The sequence below is a fragment of the Hemiscyllium ocellatum genome, chromosome 14 (genome assembly GCF_020745735.1).
Source record: "Hemiscyllium ocellatum isolate sHemOce1 chromosome 14, sHemOce1.pat.X.cur, whole genome shotgun sequence".
Lineage (NCBI taxonomy): Eukaryota > Metazoa > Chordata > Chondrichthyes > Orectolobiformes > Hemiscylliidae > Hemiscyllium > Hemiscyllium ocellatum.
In genome coordinates this window covers 11,086,545-11,104,511 of record NC_083414.1, presented here as the reverse complement: position 1 = coordinate 11,104,511, position 17,967 = coordinate 11,086,545, and the positions used below count along the sequence as shown (strand labels likewise).

The window sequence follows — 17,967 nt, the reverse complement described above, 5'->3', positions numbered from 1 at the left end:
GCCTACACACAGTTTCGAAATGTTGCTTAATCTCAAAGATCAGCTCACTGCAGCTGCTGGATCAGGCTGCACATTGCAAAGTCATAAAATTCTCAAGGTATTTCAAAGGTATCGATTCCTGGAATTGGGCTGCCTCTTTGGTGGACCAAAAGATGACATGTATCTGATCGATTTCCAGGCCTCAGGTTTAGCTAATGGTTGGCAGAAGCTCCAATCCCTGACATTTTTTGGAATGGCTGTGGACATTAGCTTGTTAGAATATTATTTTTGAAAACTCTACTGTATGTGTGCATTTATTCCATATGTCCACGATTTTGGAATTATATTTTAGGATTGAACAATATAATACATTATTGATTTTCTAAGGGCTTTGGGACTCTGGAGCAACTTTGTGATGATGTCACAGTACTTCATATAGTTGAGCATAAATAGCATAGTGTGAGTAGAGTTAGAACCCTAGTTAGAAAGGCTCTCATGAGCATATTGTTGATCCATGGTTACCAAATTTAATAGAATTCTTTGAGAAGGTAACAAGCAGGATCGATAAAGGAGAAGCAATGGATATAATCTATTCGGAATTTAAGAAGGCATTTGATAGGATATTATGTGTTAGGCTAATTATTAAGTCAAGAGCCCATGGTTTTGGAGTCAGAGTATTAGCATGAATAGAGGATTGACTAACTAATGGAGTTGAGGGAGTTGGGAAAGGTGTGATATTTTCAGGATGGCATCCTGTAACTAGTGGATCACAGGATCAGTGCTGGGGCAGAATTTTCTTTACGATATATATTAATGACTTTGGGTTAGGGTTAGGTTTGTTGGGTAAGTATTATAGCCGAGTTTGTAGAGATACAAAAATAGGTGGGAACACAAGTCGTGAGGATAATACCAAGAGTCAGTAGAGGGATATAGACAGGCTAAGCAGGTGGGACAAAAACTTGGCAGTTGGAATATAATGTTGAAAATATGAGGTTATATACTTTTTCAAGAGGTATAGCAAAGTTGAATATTGAAGATGGAAAAAGGCTGCAGAACAGAAGGATTAGGGAATTCTCATGCATCAATCACAAAAGGCTAGCGTCCAAGTTCAGCAGATAATCATGAATTTGACCTTTAATTCAACGGGAAAGGAATATAACAATGCAGTCCTGCTAAAGCTGTATAAGGCACTACAAGATGCACTTCAGAAACTCACCAGGGCTTCTCAGATAGCATCTTCCAAACCCACGATGGCTACAACCTAGAAGGAGAAGAGCAGCAACTATATAGGAACACCTATCTGCATGTACCCCCCAAAGCCATTCGTCATATTAACTTGAAATATATCACCATTTAGCAATATTGCTGGGTCTAAGGCTTAGAGTTCCCTCTCTACTGGCTTGGTGGGTGCAACTACACCAAATGGACTGCAGTGGTTCAAGAATCAGCTGTCCACCATTTCAAGAGAAATTAGAGATAGGCAATGAATGCTGTCCTTGCCATCAGTGCCCATGTCATATTGGTGAATGAATGTAAACCAAACAGTTAGGTCATCGTTAATATATCGGTTTGGAGCCTGTTATCTTAGGAAACATATACTGGCCTGGAGGGGAGTCCAGAAAATGTTCTTTTGACTGAACCCAGGTATGGAGATAATGTCTTATGATGAGAGTTTGAGGAGGCTGAGTCAGTACTCAGTGGAGTTTAGAGGGATGATTATTGATACAAGCAAGATTCTCAGGGGATTTAACAGGGCAAATGTAGAAAGGTTGTTTCCCACTTTGGGAGAGTTTTGGAATAATCAGTGAATAACAAATTACTTCTGACGATACCATAGTAAGGCATTGCCCATTTAAAACAAAGATGAAGAGGAATTTGTTCTTTCAGAGAGAAGTGGATCTGTAGAATTCTTTACGCAATAGGGATGTAGAGGCTGGGTCATTAAGTATATTCAAGGCCAAGATAGACAAAATTTTAATCAATAAGGGAATCTGCGGCTTTGGGGATAAGGCAACAAAGACGAGTTCGGGATTAGCAGTTCATCCATGATCAACTGAATGGCCTACTTCTGCTCCGACATCTTATGGTCTGAACGAAGATTTAAACAATTAATAGTAACACAAGACAAAAAAATGAGTCATGTACAAGGAGATCAAAATCATCCTCCAAATCAAGAAAATAATCAGCAGTTTCAAGTGCCTTGTCAACAATATAACGCAGCAAAATTCACCGATACTACCACAAATCTTTCCACCACAAAGATTTGAGCTTTCAAAACCATTTACTAAATCAACAAATTGGCAGAACATGGAAACCACATTCTTAACATTTCAAACAGTTTTGGCATTGGGCAGCAAATCACATCATTAGCAAACATTTTTCCAGCGTGAGAAGAATATCAGATTATGTGGTACACTGACAGCAGGTAATGAGAAATAAGACTACCACTAATACTTCATTCCTCACCCTGCCTAAACCCAGGACAGCCCCCACTCCTTAGTTACTGTCAGACCTCAGTACTTCCAGATCCCAAAACACTCACCAGTCTTTTCATATCTCAAGAGTTATCCTAAATGCTGGTGTAGGAATGCTCTTCTAAAATACTTTTCATAATGCCCTTGTTCCTATAGAATCCGCAACTCACTGTAAGAATTGAAAGCCGTCAACTAAAACAGTGTTAAATGGTTTATGAGCAGCCCATTGTTCCTGTAAGTGTCACACTTACCTTGTTACATTTCATGGATAAATATATATTTGTATGTATAAATGCTTATTGATCCATACTCACCATATCCTGAATCTCACAGTTCCATTCATCCATTGCACCTGTGCTCACTGATCTACATTGACTGCGTTCAACAACATTCCTGTTTTAAAATTCACATCTTGTTTTTACACCCTTCCATGTCCACTCACCTCCTGATGTCCAGCATTCCCACTAATTTTCTTTCTAGTTGCATGGGTCTCCGAGGTCCATACATGGCAGTGACTTGCATTACTATCTTGGAACAACCACAAGCATGCACAGCTGTGCAGCTTATAGAGAATGGTGCCTGTGTATATAATTGTCTCCACTGCAGCAACTTTCTGAGGTCTCTATGCTTAGAGTAATTTTGTTGTGCAGAAGTTGAGTATAGCAACAAAAGACACATTTTGTATCATTGTAAAGAGAAAACAATTTTTATATTGTATGAGAGGAGATTGCTAATTGGTTGTCAAATAGTTTGATTGGTAGAGATGTTGTCGTGAAGAATGCACCAGTTAATGATTATTCACAGTTAACTGCCAAAGTTTGTTTAAAAACTATACAGGGCAGGTTGACTCTGCTGGATTAAGATTAGATTAGATTCCCTACAGTATGGAAACAGGCCCTTCGGCCCAACAGGTCCACACTGACCCTCCGAAGAGTAACCCACCCAGACCCATTCCCCTAACATATATTTACCCCTAACTAATGCACCTAACACTATGGGCAATTTACCATGGCCAATTAACCTGACCTGCACATTTTTGAATTGTGGGAGGAAACCGGAGCACCCAGCAGAAACCCATGCAGACGCAGGGAGATTGTGCAGACTCCAAGCGGACAGTCACTCTAGGCTGGAATCGAACCCAGCTCCCTGGTGCACTGAGCCACCATGCTGCCCTAAGGCATTACCCTGAAAATTGCACCAGGATTCTTTATTTCTGAACTCCTATACATCCATGATTTTAAGAATGCCAGTGTTACCTTCAGCTTATTTGGCCATAAGCTGTGACCAGATTTTTAAACATCCCCTTCACTCTCTCATTAAAATCTTGCTTTTGACCAAACTATTAGCATCAACCCTAACATTTCCTTAAGTGGCTCAGTGTCATATCTTGTTTGGCAACTACTGCTGAAATGCTTTAGAATGATTTCCAAACTTAAAGACACTATATAAATAAAATTCGTTGGTGCAAAATTGTGAATTGATATTTTGTGTGTTATGATCCCAGCTATGTTATTACTGAACAAGTCAGTACCAGACTGAAATCTGGTGTGACAGATCGTGCTTTTATTTAATTTAACAAGGTGAACATTCACTGAAACACGCAGTGGTGCAGTTCTGGTTTCAGTGATGAAACAGAAGTTTATTACTTAAAAGAAAAAAAACTAAAATAGGATAAAACCAAGCTATAATTGAGCGTGATCGATAAAATGGAGAAATACATCATTTTTTTCAATGCCTTGACTATTTTGCTTCCAGATTTTAGTTGCTGCAATGTCCTGAGGTGGAATTTAATCCACTTGCCCATTGCATATTCGGAGGTAGGGAAGGCATTTAATTGGTTGGAGGGTGGCAAGTGAGGCCAGTTATTGTCAGTCTTGTAGGTGTGTAATAACATCTCCGCAACAGATTAATTAGAAAACGCCTATTATTACTGCAGTGCTACCATGCTTGTATTATGTGAGTGACTTACCCCTTCATTGCTATCCTCAGCAACACGTAAAAGCAATAAGTCCAAGGTTTGCTCCCTTTATGGACATTTTCCTTCACCCAACTCAATCAATTTATCCATAATTGCGCTGTCATCATTGTGAACTCTTTCACACAATACAGTCATTGATTTTCTTCATGTTACCCAGTATGTGATGACTAAGACCATGAATCATGTTTATGTCTTTTTTATTGAAATGTGAACGAGTAAAATAGACTCCAATTCACAGAACCTTTTGACACTCTTCCTGTTTTTTTTTTGAAAGCACACACTTCATGCTGAATGAAGAGATCTAAAGCCAGGAATTCTTTTTCTATTTGTTATTTTTTAATACTAGGATAGAATAGAATGATGCGATCTGTCAAGATTTGTCATCAATTGAAAAAAGGTTCCACAACAAAAAAACAACTTGTATTGTCTCTGTAGCAAATGTACAATGTTGCTGATACTTCTATGACTTTTTGTTTCACCTTGCCTCAGCCTAGCACCTTACTCATTGATAGGGCCAAAAGTAAGAATTTATTGTGGGTGGAGTCTTGTATTTTAACCTTCAGCATAAAGCACTGTTCTAAGCTCAATTAATACATAAGACAAACACCGTAGGTGTGGAAAATTAGATAAAACACAGGGGAAAAAAAGGAAAGGCGCAAGTTCCTGTCAAGGAGTTAAGTAACTTTTAGTAGTATTTCTTTGATTTGCTACTTTTTTTAGTAAGAAGGACTGTTAATGTTTAACTTTTTAACCTTGCTTCTTTACTTTACTGCTTTGTACCTAAGGTTCTCTCAGGAGCACCAAAGGTGGCAACTTGTAAACTTTTCACTGTACTCATGTGAGTCCATGACAATAAACCAAATTCTAATTCTAAACTGAAATTTTCATCTAATACATAAGTTTTAAACATTTCCTCTTACTTAATTCACTTGTGAGATTATGAAAGTGGCCAGCAAGGCTGACATTTTTTGGATTCCCTAATTATCCTTGCGGATGATAACTTTTGAATCAGTGTAGTTCACATGGTAAAGGCACTCACTCTTTACTGCCAACGTTGAAGTCTGAACTGATTGGCCACATCTCTGCTGCTCTTAACACTTGAAAATTTCATGTAAAGAATGTTTATCTGGCACCCTATATAATCCTGCTCAGTGAATCTAGACTGGATACCTGTCAGCTCCAACCACTGCTTCTCTCCTGCAGCCACAATCAACTAAGTTGACTTGTTGTACCAGTATGGGGTTGTGACAGCCTCATGTGCGTTTCTTTTTGTTTGTTCATAAGTTATGGATGTCCATGTCTTGGTCAGTGTTTATTGTCCACCCATATTGCCTGGGGAAAGTGGGGATCATCTGCTTTCTCAAATCCTTAAGACTGGAGGGACTACCACAGTGCTGTTAGGAAGGGAGTTCCAGGATTGTGACCCAGCAGCAATGAAGAAATGACAATGTAATTCCAAGTCATGGTAGTGTGTGATTTTTGGGGAGAGCTTGAAAGTGGTAGTCTTGTGTATCTGCTGCCTGTGCTGCCTTTCTCACTTGGTGGAAATGATCATTGCCTGGTACTCGTGTGGTTTAAATATCATAAGTCAATCCAGGACCAAACCTGGATGTTGTCCAGGTCTTGCTGCATTTGGATACAGACTGCCTCAGTATCTGAGGAGTTATAAATGGTGATGAACATGGTGCAGTTATCAGTAAATAGTCCCATCTTTGTTCATATGGTAGAGGGAAGGTCATTGATGAACCAGGTGAAGATAGTTGGACCCGAGGACATGACCCAGGAGGCCAGGTTCACATTCCACCTGCTCCAGAAACTTGTAATAATATTCCTGAATGGGTTGATTAGAACATGTCTGTCCTCAGGATCTCCTGCAAAGGAGTCCTGGGACTCAGATGACTTTTAACCCTCAATCATCTTCTTTTGTGTTAGGTATGACTGTAACTCCCATTGGTTGCAGTTTTGCTCGGGCTCCTTGATGTGGTACTCAGTCAAATACTGCCTTGATGCAAAGAACATTCTCTGTTATTGCCCCTATCGAGTTGAGCTGTTTTGTCCATGTTTGGACCAAGGATGTAATGAAGTCTGAAGCAGTGTGGCTTTGTTGATAAACAAACTCAATGTTTATGAGCAAATAATTGTTATTGAAGTTGGAGATATTTGTGGGGCCTCCACCTTCTAGATGGGTGAGGTATGACTACAGAGCTTAGATCTAATCTGTTGGTTATGGAATCTCTTAATGCTATCTACTTCATGCTTTTCTCCACTGTTTGGCATGCACGTTGTCGTGTGATGTAACCTCACCAGACTACTTTTTTGGGTATGCTTGATGCTGCTGCTGGAAAACCCTCCTAAAATCCTCATTGATCTCATCTTTGGCGTGCCTACAAATAATTGGTTTCCATTTTACTTTAAACGCAGTACTCAGGAAACACAGCAAATAGGAAGACTGTCTGCCCTTTATTTGACTTTACATACAAGTCCTTGGGCAAAGTTTTCCCTGGATTGAGACCGGTTGTGAGTTCTACACCTGAGGAACTGAAGGAACAATGTCTTTGGAGGCAACCTCCTGTTTGCTTGCTGATCTGTTCCCACCACTAGGTGTAGCACTACAGGCAGATGTATAAAATCAGAGATTAATTATATTTTTCCCAACTCTAGTTTCTCTGAAGGGGGTGTCCTTTTTTTGTTCTGTGACCATGTACCCAATCTCAGCACTTTTCTTTAAAATTTACTGGCAGAGGCTATTTTTAAATTGTGCTGAGATTAGGCTGACCGTACTTTATGGCAAACCATTCACATCAAGATCCATCAGTATTTCTGAGATAATGGTCTTATGATAAAGTAAAGAGGATTTGTAATTTGCATTTGTTTAAAAGGGCAGACAGTGGCATAGTGGTAATGTTACTGAGCTAGCAATCTAGAACCTCAGGCCAGTATTTTGAGAGACAAAACAGGAATTGCCAGAAAAACTCAGCAGGTCTGGCAGCATCTGTGGAGAGAAATCAGAGTTAAAGTTTCTGGTCCAGTGACTCTTCTTCGGAACTTTTTTCCAGCAGTTCCTGTTTTTGTTTCTGATTTCCAGCATCTGCAGTTCTTTGTTCAGTATTCGTGGGACTTGGATTTGAATCCCACTAAGGCAGATGCATTCAATGTTTTCTCTGCTCAGTTTGAGCAGAATGTCAGTGGCAGAGTGTCACCTGCCTCAGACACACCTGTCCCCTCTGCCATTGCTGCTGACATCAGATCAGACTTCCTGAGAGTAAACCCGGGGAAAGCAACAGGCCCAATGGAGTCCCCATGTCTGTCCTTAGATTGTGTAGACCAGTTGGGGGAGGTATTCACTGACATCTTCAACATCTCCTTGCTATAATCCATAGTCCCCACCTGCTTCAAGAGGCTGGTCATGGCCCACGTCAACTCGAACCTCCAAGTGTGCCTTTATCCTCTTCAATTTGCCTACTGGAGAAATAGGTCCATAGTGGATGCCATTTCCCATGACTGCACTCATCCCTTAAACATCTGGATAACAAGAACACCCATGAGAGGCTCCGACTCAGCAATACAGCTCCTCCTTCAACGCTATAATCCCTACCAGGTTAATCTCAAAACTCCGAAACCTAGGTCTCAGCTCTGCCCTCTGCAACTGGATCCTCAACTTCCTGACCCACAGACCGCTATCAGTAAATATAGACAACTGCACTTCTTTCACAATAATCCTCAATGCTGGTGCCCCACAAGATACATTCTCAGCCCCCTACTCTACTCCCTGTACACCAACGGCTGTGTAACCAAATTCCGAACAAATGCCATCTGCAAGTTTCCTGACAACACTAGGTAGGGGTTGGATATCAAACAATTATGAGTCAGAATATAGACAGGAGATAGGGGGCTTGGTGACATTTGCAACGATAACAACCTTCTCTGAATGTCAGCAAAATAAAAGAACTGATCATTGACTTCAGGAAGAAAGGAGCAGGACACGTCCCTATGTATCAACGGAGTGAAGGTGGAGAGTGTCGAGAGCATCAAATTCCTCGGAGTGATGATAACCAAAAATTGTCCTGGACCTCCCACATAAATGCGACAATCAAGAAGGCACAAAAATATCTCTTCTTCCTCAGGGGCTTAGGAAACTCGGCATGTTCACAAGGACGCTCACCAACTTTTACAGGTGCATCAAAAAACGCATTCTATCTGAGTACATAACGGCCTAGTATGGCAACTGCTCTGCCCAGAACTGTGAGAAACTACAGAAGGTGGTGTACCCAGCCCAGACCATCACAGAAGCTAACGTTCCATCCATGGACTCCATTTACACGTCTCATTGCCGCAGAAAGGCTGCCAACATCATCAAAGACCCCTCCCATCCTGGTAATGCTCTCTTCCAACCTCTTCCATCAAGCAGTAGATACAGAAGCTTAAACACACTCACCAGCAAGTTCAAGAAAAATTTCTTCCTGGCTGATATTATGCTGCTGAATGGACTTCCCTAACTTCGAATAATGCTGATCTTGCTAATGTTGATCTTGCGTTGTGCACCTCCTGTGTGCCGTGCTCTATCTAAGCACCCTAGGATCTGTATGTCCTTTTTTTGCTATGATTTGTATGACCTTGTTTGGTATGATCTGCTTGTACTGCTAGCAAAACAAAGCTTTTCACCATTCTTAGATACATGCAGCTACAATAAATCAAATCAAATCAATTAATACTGGCCCCAATCTCTCATGTAATGACTGAAACAGCTCCCTGTAACACATCAAAGAGGTTGCTTTGTGGATTCTTTCAAAATCTACTTTTCTGAATCTATTTAAACCTTGGAAGTGTTTCACTGGACCTTCCTTATTTCTTTAAAGAAAGGGCATGCTTTTATAAATATTATTGATCATTCCCTTCAGGCATATTATAATGTACCTTTGGAGCTGATGAGACTTGAATAGCAGGTGGCATGGTGGCTCAGTGGTTAGCATTGCTGCCTCAGCACAGGGACCTGGATTCGATTCCAACCTCAGGTGACTCACTATGTGGAGTTTGCACATTGTCCTTGCGCCTTGTGGGTTTCTACCGCATGCTCTGGTTTCCTACCAAAGTCCAAAGATGTACAGGTTAAGTGAATGGATCTTGCTAGAAAAATTGCCCTGTGGATGTGCAGATTAGGTGAATTAGTAATGGTTAAAAAAGCCCATATGGGGACTGTGGGTCTGCTTGGGATGTTCTTTGGAGAGTCAGGCTAGACTCGATGGGCCAATTGGCCTCTTCCCATACTGTAGACGTTCTATGATTTTCTTCCTGAATTGCTGCAGTCGCTCCAGTGAAGGTGGCTGGCCTGTAGTTTCATACAAGAGTTGATGGTTTATTTGCAAGGAATGTCCTGTAAAGGAAAGGTTCTCAGAAAGCTGTAAGCTTCTTTTGTTGAATTTCTAAGTATTTGGTTCTCAGGTGATTGCAATTTTGGAACAGTTTGGGTGGCTTCCTTCTCCCACATTCAGAATACTGTACTTTATTATCTTGACTGCTTAGATGACGTAGTTGGTGTTATGGTTTTTTTAAAGATTAGGATCCCTACAATGTGGAAACAGGCCCTTCGACCCAACCAGTCCACACCGACTCTTCGAAGAGTAACCCAGACCCATTTCCCTCTGACTGATGCACTTAACAGTATGGGCAATTTAGCATGGCCAATTCATCTGACCTGCACATCTTTGGACTGTGGGAGGAAACCGGAACATCCGGAGGAAACCCACACAGACACAGGGACAATGTGCAAACTCCACACTGAAAGTCACCTGAGGTTAGAATCGAACCTAAATCCCTAACACTGTGAGGTAGCAGTGCTAACCGCTGAGCTACCGTGCTGCCCAATGTTCTGATGGAATTCTGTTTGCAGAACAACCTGTTGCTGGCAGACAAAAAAATTACTTCCTCATCAAATGACTTAAAACAGATTTAAATCCTTTTCCAAATAGTGCATTAGATCAATTGTACACCCTGTATTGCAGCTTTCACATCGTGAGATTCACTACACCCGGTTTAACTGAGAGAAACCATCAAGAAACAATGGATGGTTGCTACAATCCATTTAAATTGTTCTAATACACATTGGGTTTTGATGTTTTATTTGCCCAAATAGAAACAGAAAAATGGTATGTCTGGAATGCATTTGGTAATCATCACCCTTAAACAAAAGAATGTATGAGTTCCTTGGATGAATTTGAATATCCATATTTAATAGGTATTTACTTGATTCTTGTGACAACCTAGAACTCAGAATACTAAAGGTCAAACGGGTTTCAGTGTTCAAAGTGTCAAAGTATTATGTCAAAATTCATGGTATCCCAAAATATACTGCCACCAATTTTCCTCAAGCACATTATTGCCCCACTGGATCAAATTATTCTTGATGTCAAATGCAGTCACTCTCACTTACTCTCTTTTGTCTGTCATTGAACTAAAACTGTGAAAAACCCATTCTCTGAATGATGATGGCAAGGAGAAAAATAATCTAATCTTGTGAAATTTGTAATCAACTGGGCACAGAAAATCTGCATGTGCAACAATCAGTACAAAATGAGTGTCAGTTCTTTCATGTTGACTTTGTTTTTTTTTCATTTTAATTAGGAGTTAGTTAGTCTGGTGGTGTCAGAACTTGCTGAAGAAGAGGATGTTTTATTTTCTGCGGAAGATGCTCATTGGCAGAACTCCCATCGGGCTGCTCGCCCTGTGTTCCTGGAAATTGGATGTGGATCTGGTGCCATTATTCTGAGCTTGCTGCATTTCTTCAAACAAGTGTGTGCTGGCAATTTCTTTCATTAAAGCACTTTTTTCTTAACAGAATGAAATTGGAACTTTCCCATCAAAATGTTAAAATCATTCCAGTTTTTTTTTCTGGTTTTGTTTGAAAACAGTGTTAGCGTGGCCCTACACCATATTGTTGAAACACAATAATAAATTTGTATGAAAGTTTTACATTCTTTTAAGCTTTTGTTTTCTTATGGTTTGCTTGTGCAACATATCACCCTTAATAGTAGATCTAAACCAAACCATCAAACTCATTAGATTACTTACAGTGTGGAAACAGGCCCTTCGGCCCAACAAGTCCACACCAACCCTCTGAAGAGCAACCCACCCAGACCCATTCCCCTACACCAATTTAGCATGGCCAATTCACCTAACCTGCACATTTTTGGACTGTGGGAGGAAACCAGAGCACCCAGAGGAAATCCACACAGACACGGGGGGAACATGCAAACTCCACACAGACAGTTGCCTGAGGTAGGAATTGAACCCAGGTCTCTGGCGCTGTAAGGGCGGCACGGTGGCACAGTGGTTAGCACTGCTGCCTCACAGCACCAGAGACCCGGGTTCAATTCCCGACTCAGGCGACTGACTGTGTGGAGTTTGCACGTTCTCCCCGTGTCTGCGTGGGTTTCCTCCGGGTGCTCCGGTTTCCTCCCACAGTCCAAAGATGTGCGGGTCAGGCGAATTGGCTATGCTAAATTGCCCATAGTGTTAGGTAAGGGGTTAATGTAGGGGTATGGGTGGGTTGCGCTTCGGCGGGTCGGTGTGGACTTGTTGGGCCGAAGGGCCTGTTTCCACACTGTAAATCTAATCTAAATCTAATCTAATCTAAAGGCAGCAGTGCTAACCACTGTGCCACCGTGCCATTAGTTGTGAAAGTTTCATACCAAATTTCATCAAACAAATCTTATAATTTCTAACTAAAAATATTAACACTGGCGGGTCAGAAAAATGTTTTCTCCTTCGCTTACTTCCCTTTTCCAACTTCTTTACTATGACCACAATTTCAGCCCCCATCCCAGTGGGATGGGCTGACATGTGGAGAGGATGTAAATTGGGTGAAATGACAAGGTGTGACAGGGTGGGGGGTAGGGAAGGGGAGGTTTGATGTGCCATACCCATCGCCTCACTGCCTTGGCTGGAATTTTATCTGTGCCGGTGGTGATGTTGGGCTGTCTATCCACTCTACAGCCAATTAAAGTGGCTAATTGATGATTTCTGCTGCCCCTGGCATTTTATTAGCAGTGAGGAAGATGCCCATGCCATGTGGTGAGGCCTTTGGACATGACCCCGCTCCTGGCTTGGTCTTTCTCCTATTTAGGAACCCAGAGTGCAAAGGGCTGCCTCTGCTTAATCCCACTCCCCATTGCCTTCCTCCCTCCCCCGCTTCACCCTTTGCCATAGCCTGCCTGACATGCCTAGCCCCTTTGCAAGTTTCTCTTCCTCCATCATCACTCTGGTCAGGGCTGTCTGCAATCCCAACAGTGGCCATCACTTCTAGTGGCACTGCTAGCTGTTTGATTTGCCAGTAAATCTTATTACCGAATCTCTACAGTGTAGAAACTGGCCATTCGGTCCACTGAGTTCACACCAATCCTCCAAAGAACATGCCACCCCTGTAACCCTGCATTTCCCAAGGCTAATGCACCTAACCTACATACTCTTGGACACTATGAGCAATTAAGCATAGCCAATTCACTGTGCATTTAAAATCATGGAATCCCTACAGTTTGGAAACAGGCCATTTGGCCCAACAAGTCCACACACCAACCCACCCAGACCCATTCCCCTAACCAATTGCTGTACATTTCCCCTGACTCATATACACCTCCCTGAACATTACTGGCAATTTAGCATGAGCATTCACCGAACCTGCACATCTTTAGACTGTCGAGGGAACCAGAGCACCTGGAGGAAACCCACGCAGACACAGGGAGGATGTGCAAACTACAAACCTCTTGGAGGATGAAGCTATCTTATTAAGCATCTAAAATCCTGACGCCTGTAAAATCTGGTCATGACTCCCACTGTTAACAGAGATAGTTTCATATTAAATTTCTAGCCACACTTTTCTCATTAAATTCCAATTTCCTTTCATTCTTCCGTTCTTTTTCTGGCTCCCTTTTCTTCCTACCGTGTTCCTGTCTATCCGTTTCTATTTCATCATTTCTCTCATGAGCTTTTATTTTGTCTCCCTGCTTCTCTTCAGTTCTCTTCGCTCTCCTGCTATCCTTATCTATATTCCTGCTCTGTACCTTTCTCACCACCTTCTCTACTCCTTTCTCATGTCGTCTCTGTTGTTGCTTGTTCTTCCCATATCATTCTTTTAGATTTCCAAACTGAAAACATTAAAATTAAGATTAGATTCCCTACAGTGTGGAATCAGGTCCTTTGGCCCAACAAGTCCACACCGACTCTCCAAAGAGTAACCCACCCAGTTCCATTTCCCTCTGACTAATGCATCTAACACTGCGGGCAATTTAGCATGGCCAATTCACCTGACCTGTGAAAGGAAACCAGAGGAGAATGTGCAAACTCCACCCAGACAGTCACCTGAGGCTGGAATCAAACCTGAGATCCTGGTGCTGTGAGGCAGCAGTGCTAACCACTGAGCTATCATGCCACCCAAGCACTTGTGGCAGCATCTACGGAGAGAGGAAAACAGCATTAATATTTCCTATCATTGAGCTTCATGTTTCTCTCTGTAAGTGCTGCCTGACTTGTTGAATGTTTTCAACATTTTCTGTTTCTGCTCTCTGTAAAATAATACACACCTGACCTTTATAATGCAAGTCTTTCCAATGTAGTAGCTTTTCAGTTGATCTTTAGATTAGATTCCCGACATTTAAATTTTTTTCAGAGTTATGCTGTTCAAAGTCATTGTCAACCTATCTGTCAGCTCAATCACTCTAGGTCGAATTGTTTTACTTTGCAGAGTTATGCTGTGGCAGTCGATAAGAGTGCAGAAGCTGTGAACCTCACGAGACAAAATGCTGAGAGGTAATGAAATGTTCCCCCATATCATATAATATTTAAGTACTATTGATGCACTATTACTGAAGTGTATGATTAATGTATTATCAGATTACATATTTATATGCATAGTATTGTGTAGAGGTGATTATGTACTGAGAAATAGTTTGTCATAATTGAGTGTTGAGTATCACTAGACGACGTACATTTTCAAGGCAAAAACAATGACTGCAGATGCTGGAAACCATGCTGGATTAGTGGTGCTGGAAGAGCACAGCAGTTCAGGCAGCATCCAAGGAGCAGCGAAATCGACATTTCGGGCAAAAGCCCTTCATCAGGAATAAAGGCAGTGAGCCGGACAGATAAGCTAGAGGAGGGTGGGGGTGGGGAGAAAGTAGCATAGAGTACAATGGGTGAGTGGGGGCGGGGATGAAGGTGATAGGTCAGGGAGGAGAGGGTGGAGTGGATAGGTGGAAAGGGAGATAGGCAGGTAGGACAAGTCCAAACAAGTCATGGGGACAGTGCTGAGCTGGAAGTTTGGAACTAGGGTGAGGTGGGGGAAGGCAAATTGAGGAAACTGTTGAAGTCCACATTGATGCCCTGGGGTTTTCACACAGTTAAGATCTGAAAAACATTGCCTGATAGTGTGGCCACGGGCAGGTTCAATTGAAGCATTTGAAAGAGAATATTTGAAAAGGGATAACGTGTAGGTGTTATGGGGAGAAGCAGGAAGTGATACAAAGTGAATTGCACAACTTTCACGTGACAAAACCTATCCATCAAATGGCAGATTTTGAACCACCATGATGTTAATGGTCTTCGCTGAACAGATTCAGGAGAAGCCAGGGTCCCTGTGCAGCCAACCTTTACTGCTGGTGCCTCAGTACAAATTCCTAATGCATTTGTAGAGCAATATTGCATAATACTGAGGATATCCACTGATTAATTAGCAGAATAATTCCCGAAACTCAGCTAATGGCGTTGCTTGGTTTGAGAAATTTGCACTTGCTAAATAAATAAATAAATAGCAATTACCCATTTGCAGAACTTGTACAGATGTGATATGCTAAGCAGCCTTCTGCACTACAACAATTTTGTGACTCTCGATGTGGTGATCTTTTGTACCAAATTCATCTGCTCTCTCTGGTGGACCATAAATATCCCACAGCACTATTTGAAGAGCAACAGAGAAATTCTCCAAATGCTCCATATAAATTGAAAATGTTTCCAGCAACCATAGAGGTAGTAAAAAAAAATTAGCTCATTTTACATAATCACAAGCATAAAGCCATGTCTGCTGTTGGGATCCATTATTAAGGTTAGGTAGTGTAAGAAACTTTATTGTTAGGTAGTGCTCACGTAAGGTAGTATTAGCAAGTCTGGAACTTGTTAGCTTCACTAGACAACAGTAAGCCATTATGTTACACTAAGAACAGACTGAAGAGCTGATGGCATAGCCTGAAGAAGCCACAGGGAGGGTGAGAGATAACAGGACATTGGAGCCGTGTCTAAATGCACGTAGCTCAAACTGAGGTAATAGAATGTTATCAGGTGAGAACCAATGACATACTAAAATTCTGCATTTTACCAAATAAGGATGTAACTCTGGAATGTGAGAGAACAAAAGGATAGACAAATTAAAAATATAGTCAGAACGCGCCTTCTCCAGTGAGCTAGACACCTCACTGTACTGTGTACGATTCTCTCTCATTAAACCTGTTTATACTTTTAATCAGACCCGGTGTCTCTCTCCTCCAAACGAACACGGGGACAGAAGATCTGTCGCAACACTGCGCAAAACCTTTAGGGGAGTATGCAGTTAAATAAATTACCCACAGTCTCCAAAAATAATTGGAGAGAACAGTGCCTACTGACAGCAGATAAAACCAATAGCTGTCATTTCCATCATTCATACTTGAGTACCTTATTTTGTATCCGTGTCCTATTTTGACTCAAAATCACCTTGAAATATCCTGAGGTTGTGCAAGTTTCAAACTCTCCCGCGCTCTTAAAGTGCCTCTCTTCTTAATAGATCCTGTGGCCATTTTGAATATTTGAGCTAAGAGAATGGAGGCTTGATTTTTCTCCACTGTGAAAAGCAGGAAGTTTTGTGAATTAGATGAGGAGGAATTTCTTCAGCCAGAGGGTGGTTAATCTGTAAGATTCATTGTCACAGAAGGCTGTGGAGGGAAAGCCACTTGAGTATATTTTGAACAGAGATGGATCGTTTCTCGATTAGTAAGGTGATCACTGATTATGGAGAGAAGACGGGGGAATGGAGTTGACAGACATACCATCCATGATCGAACAGTAGAGCTGACTCAATGGACCAAATGGCCTAATTCTGCTTCAATACCTTAAGGTCTTATCGTCAATCTTCACACTAGAAGACTGCAGAGATGAGAGATGAACTGACCACCAAAGTGTGATAAGGAACCATTCAAGTAAGAGGATGAATAGCAATACAAAAATATGAATGAATTAAGGGGCAAAATGAGGGAGGATGTAAACATAATAACTATCAGCTAGAAATAAGTATTATGGAAGCTAATGGGGAAAAGGCAATATGCCCCTTGACTCTGATGGGTTCCATTCTAAGATAATACGGGGATAGTGGTTGACTGGTAGTAATCGTCCAAGAATCCTTAGATTCAGGAAAAGTTGCAAACGTTTGGAAAACTATCAATGTAACACCTTTTTCAAAAAGGGATAAAGACAATAAGCAGGTAAGTATAGGACAGTTAGCTTGACATCCGGCATTGCTGGAATGTGAAAGACTGTTTTCAAAGATGTAATAGGAGAGCAGGGTCCTTCTGGTTTTGTCTGACAAAATTAAAGTTCTTTGAGGAGGTAAGATTCTAAGAGGGAATTGACAGGGTGAATATGGAGAAGCTGTTTCCCATTGTGGGAGAGTGTTGGACCAGATGGCATAATCTCAGAATAAGAGATTGCACGCTTAAGATAGAGATGAAGAGGGATGTCTTTTATCAGAGGGTAGTGAATCTGTGGAATTCTTTATTGAAGAGGGCTGAGTTATATACTCAAAGCTGAAGGGCACAGGCTTTTAATCACTAAGGGAATGGAGGGATGTAGGGATAAGGTGGGAAAGTGAAGTTGGGAATTATCAGATCAGCCATGTACTAATTGAATGTCAGAGCAGGCTCAATATGCTGAATGACCTACTTCAGCCGCTACATCTTATGGTCTTTTGACTCCTTTCTTTCTCTTTACTTACCCATCTCACCCTCAAGTACATCCATGCCTCAACTATACCATGGAGCAACAAGATATGAGAGACCAGATACTTGCTCTTTTCTGCAGCATCTCTGATCCTGCCATCAACTCTGGAGACCTTCTGGTTGGTAGTGCTCACAGAGTAGGACTAATGAAGTCCCTTTGAAAGAGGGAGGGTGGCCAGGTAGCCACTACTCCCTTCTCTGAGTCTCTGTTGGTTTATTTTAGTTTGAGGCCTAGGCAAAACATTGTGCTAGGTCCCTAGAATTTATTGAGCACCATCAGCCCAGCCACTCCCTTTCAGATGTTACATTAGATGCCTCAACCATCTGTAACACTTTTCCTTCCTTTACAACAGCAAGCAATTTCTTGGTAGCCAAAATAGAATCAGAGGTCCACTCTGAGAAGAGAAAAAGACTCCATTTATGTAGCACCTCCTCTGACCTTAACATTTCTGAAAGTACTTTATAGGTAATGAAGTGCTTTTGAAATAGTCATTGTTGTATGATGGGAAACATAAGTCAATCTGCA

The 17,967-nt window shown here is 41.5% G+C and overlaps 1 protein-coding gene across 3 annotated transcripts in view; it reads left to right on the top strand.

Annotated features, from left to right (window-relative positions):
* The window catches only part of hemk1 (HemK methyltransferase family member 1), a 134,361-nt gene that overhangs the window by 44,094 nt on the left and 72,300 nt on the right, over positions 1-17,967 (top strand). For all 3 annotated transcript variants that reach the window (XM_060835355.1, XM_060835356.1, XM_060835358.1), the window contains exons 5-6: positions 11,050-11,217; positions 14,165-14,229. In XM_060835355.1, coding sequence (XP_060691338.1) covers positions 11,050-11,217; positions 14,165-14,229 — 233 coding nt within the window. The remainder of the gene's footprint in view (positions 1-11,049; positions 11,218-14,164; positions 14,230-17,967) is intronic.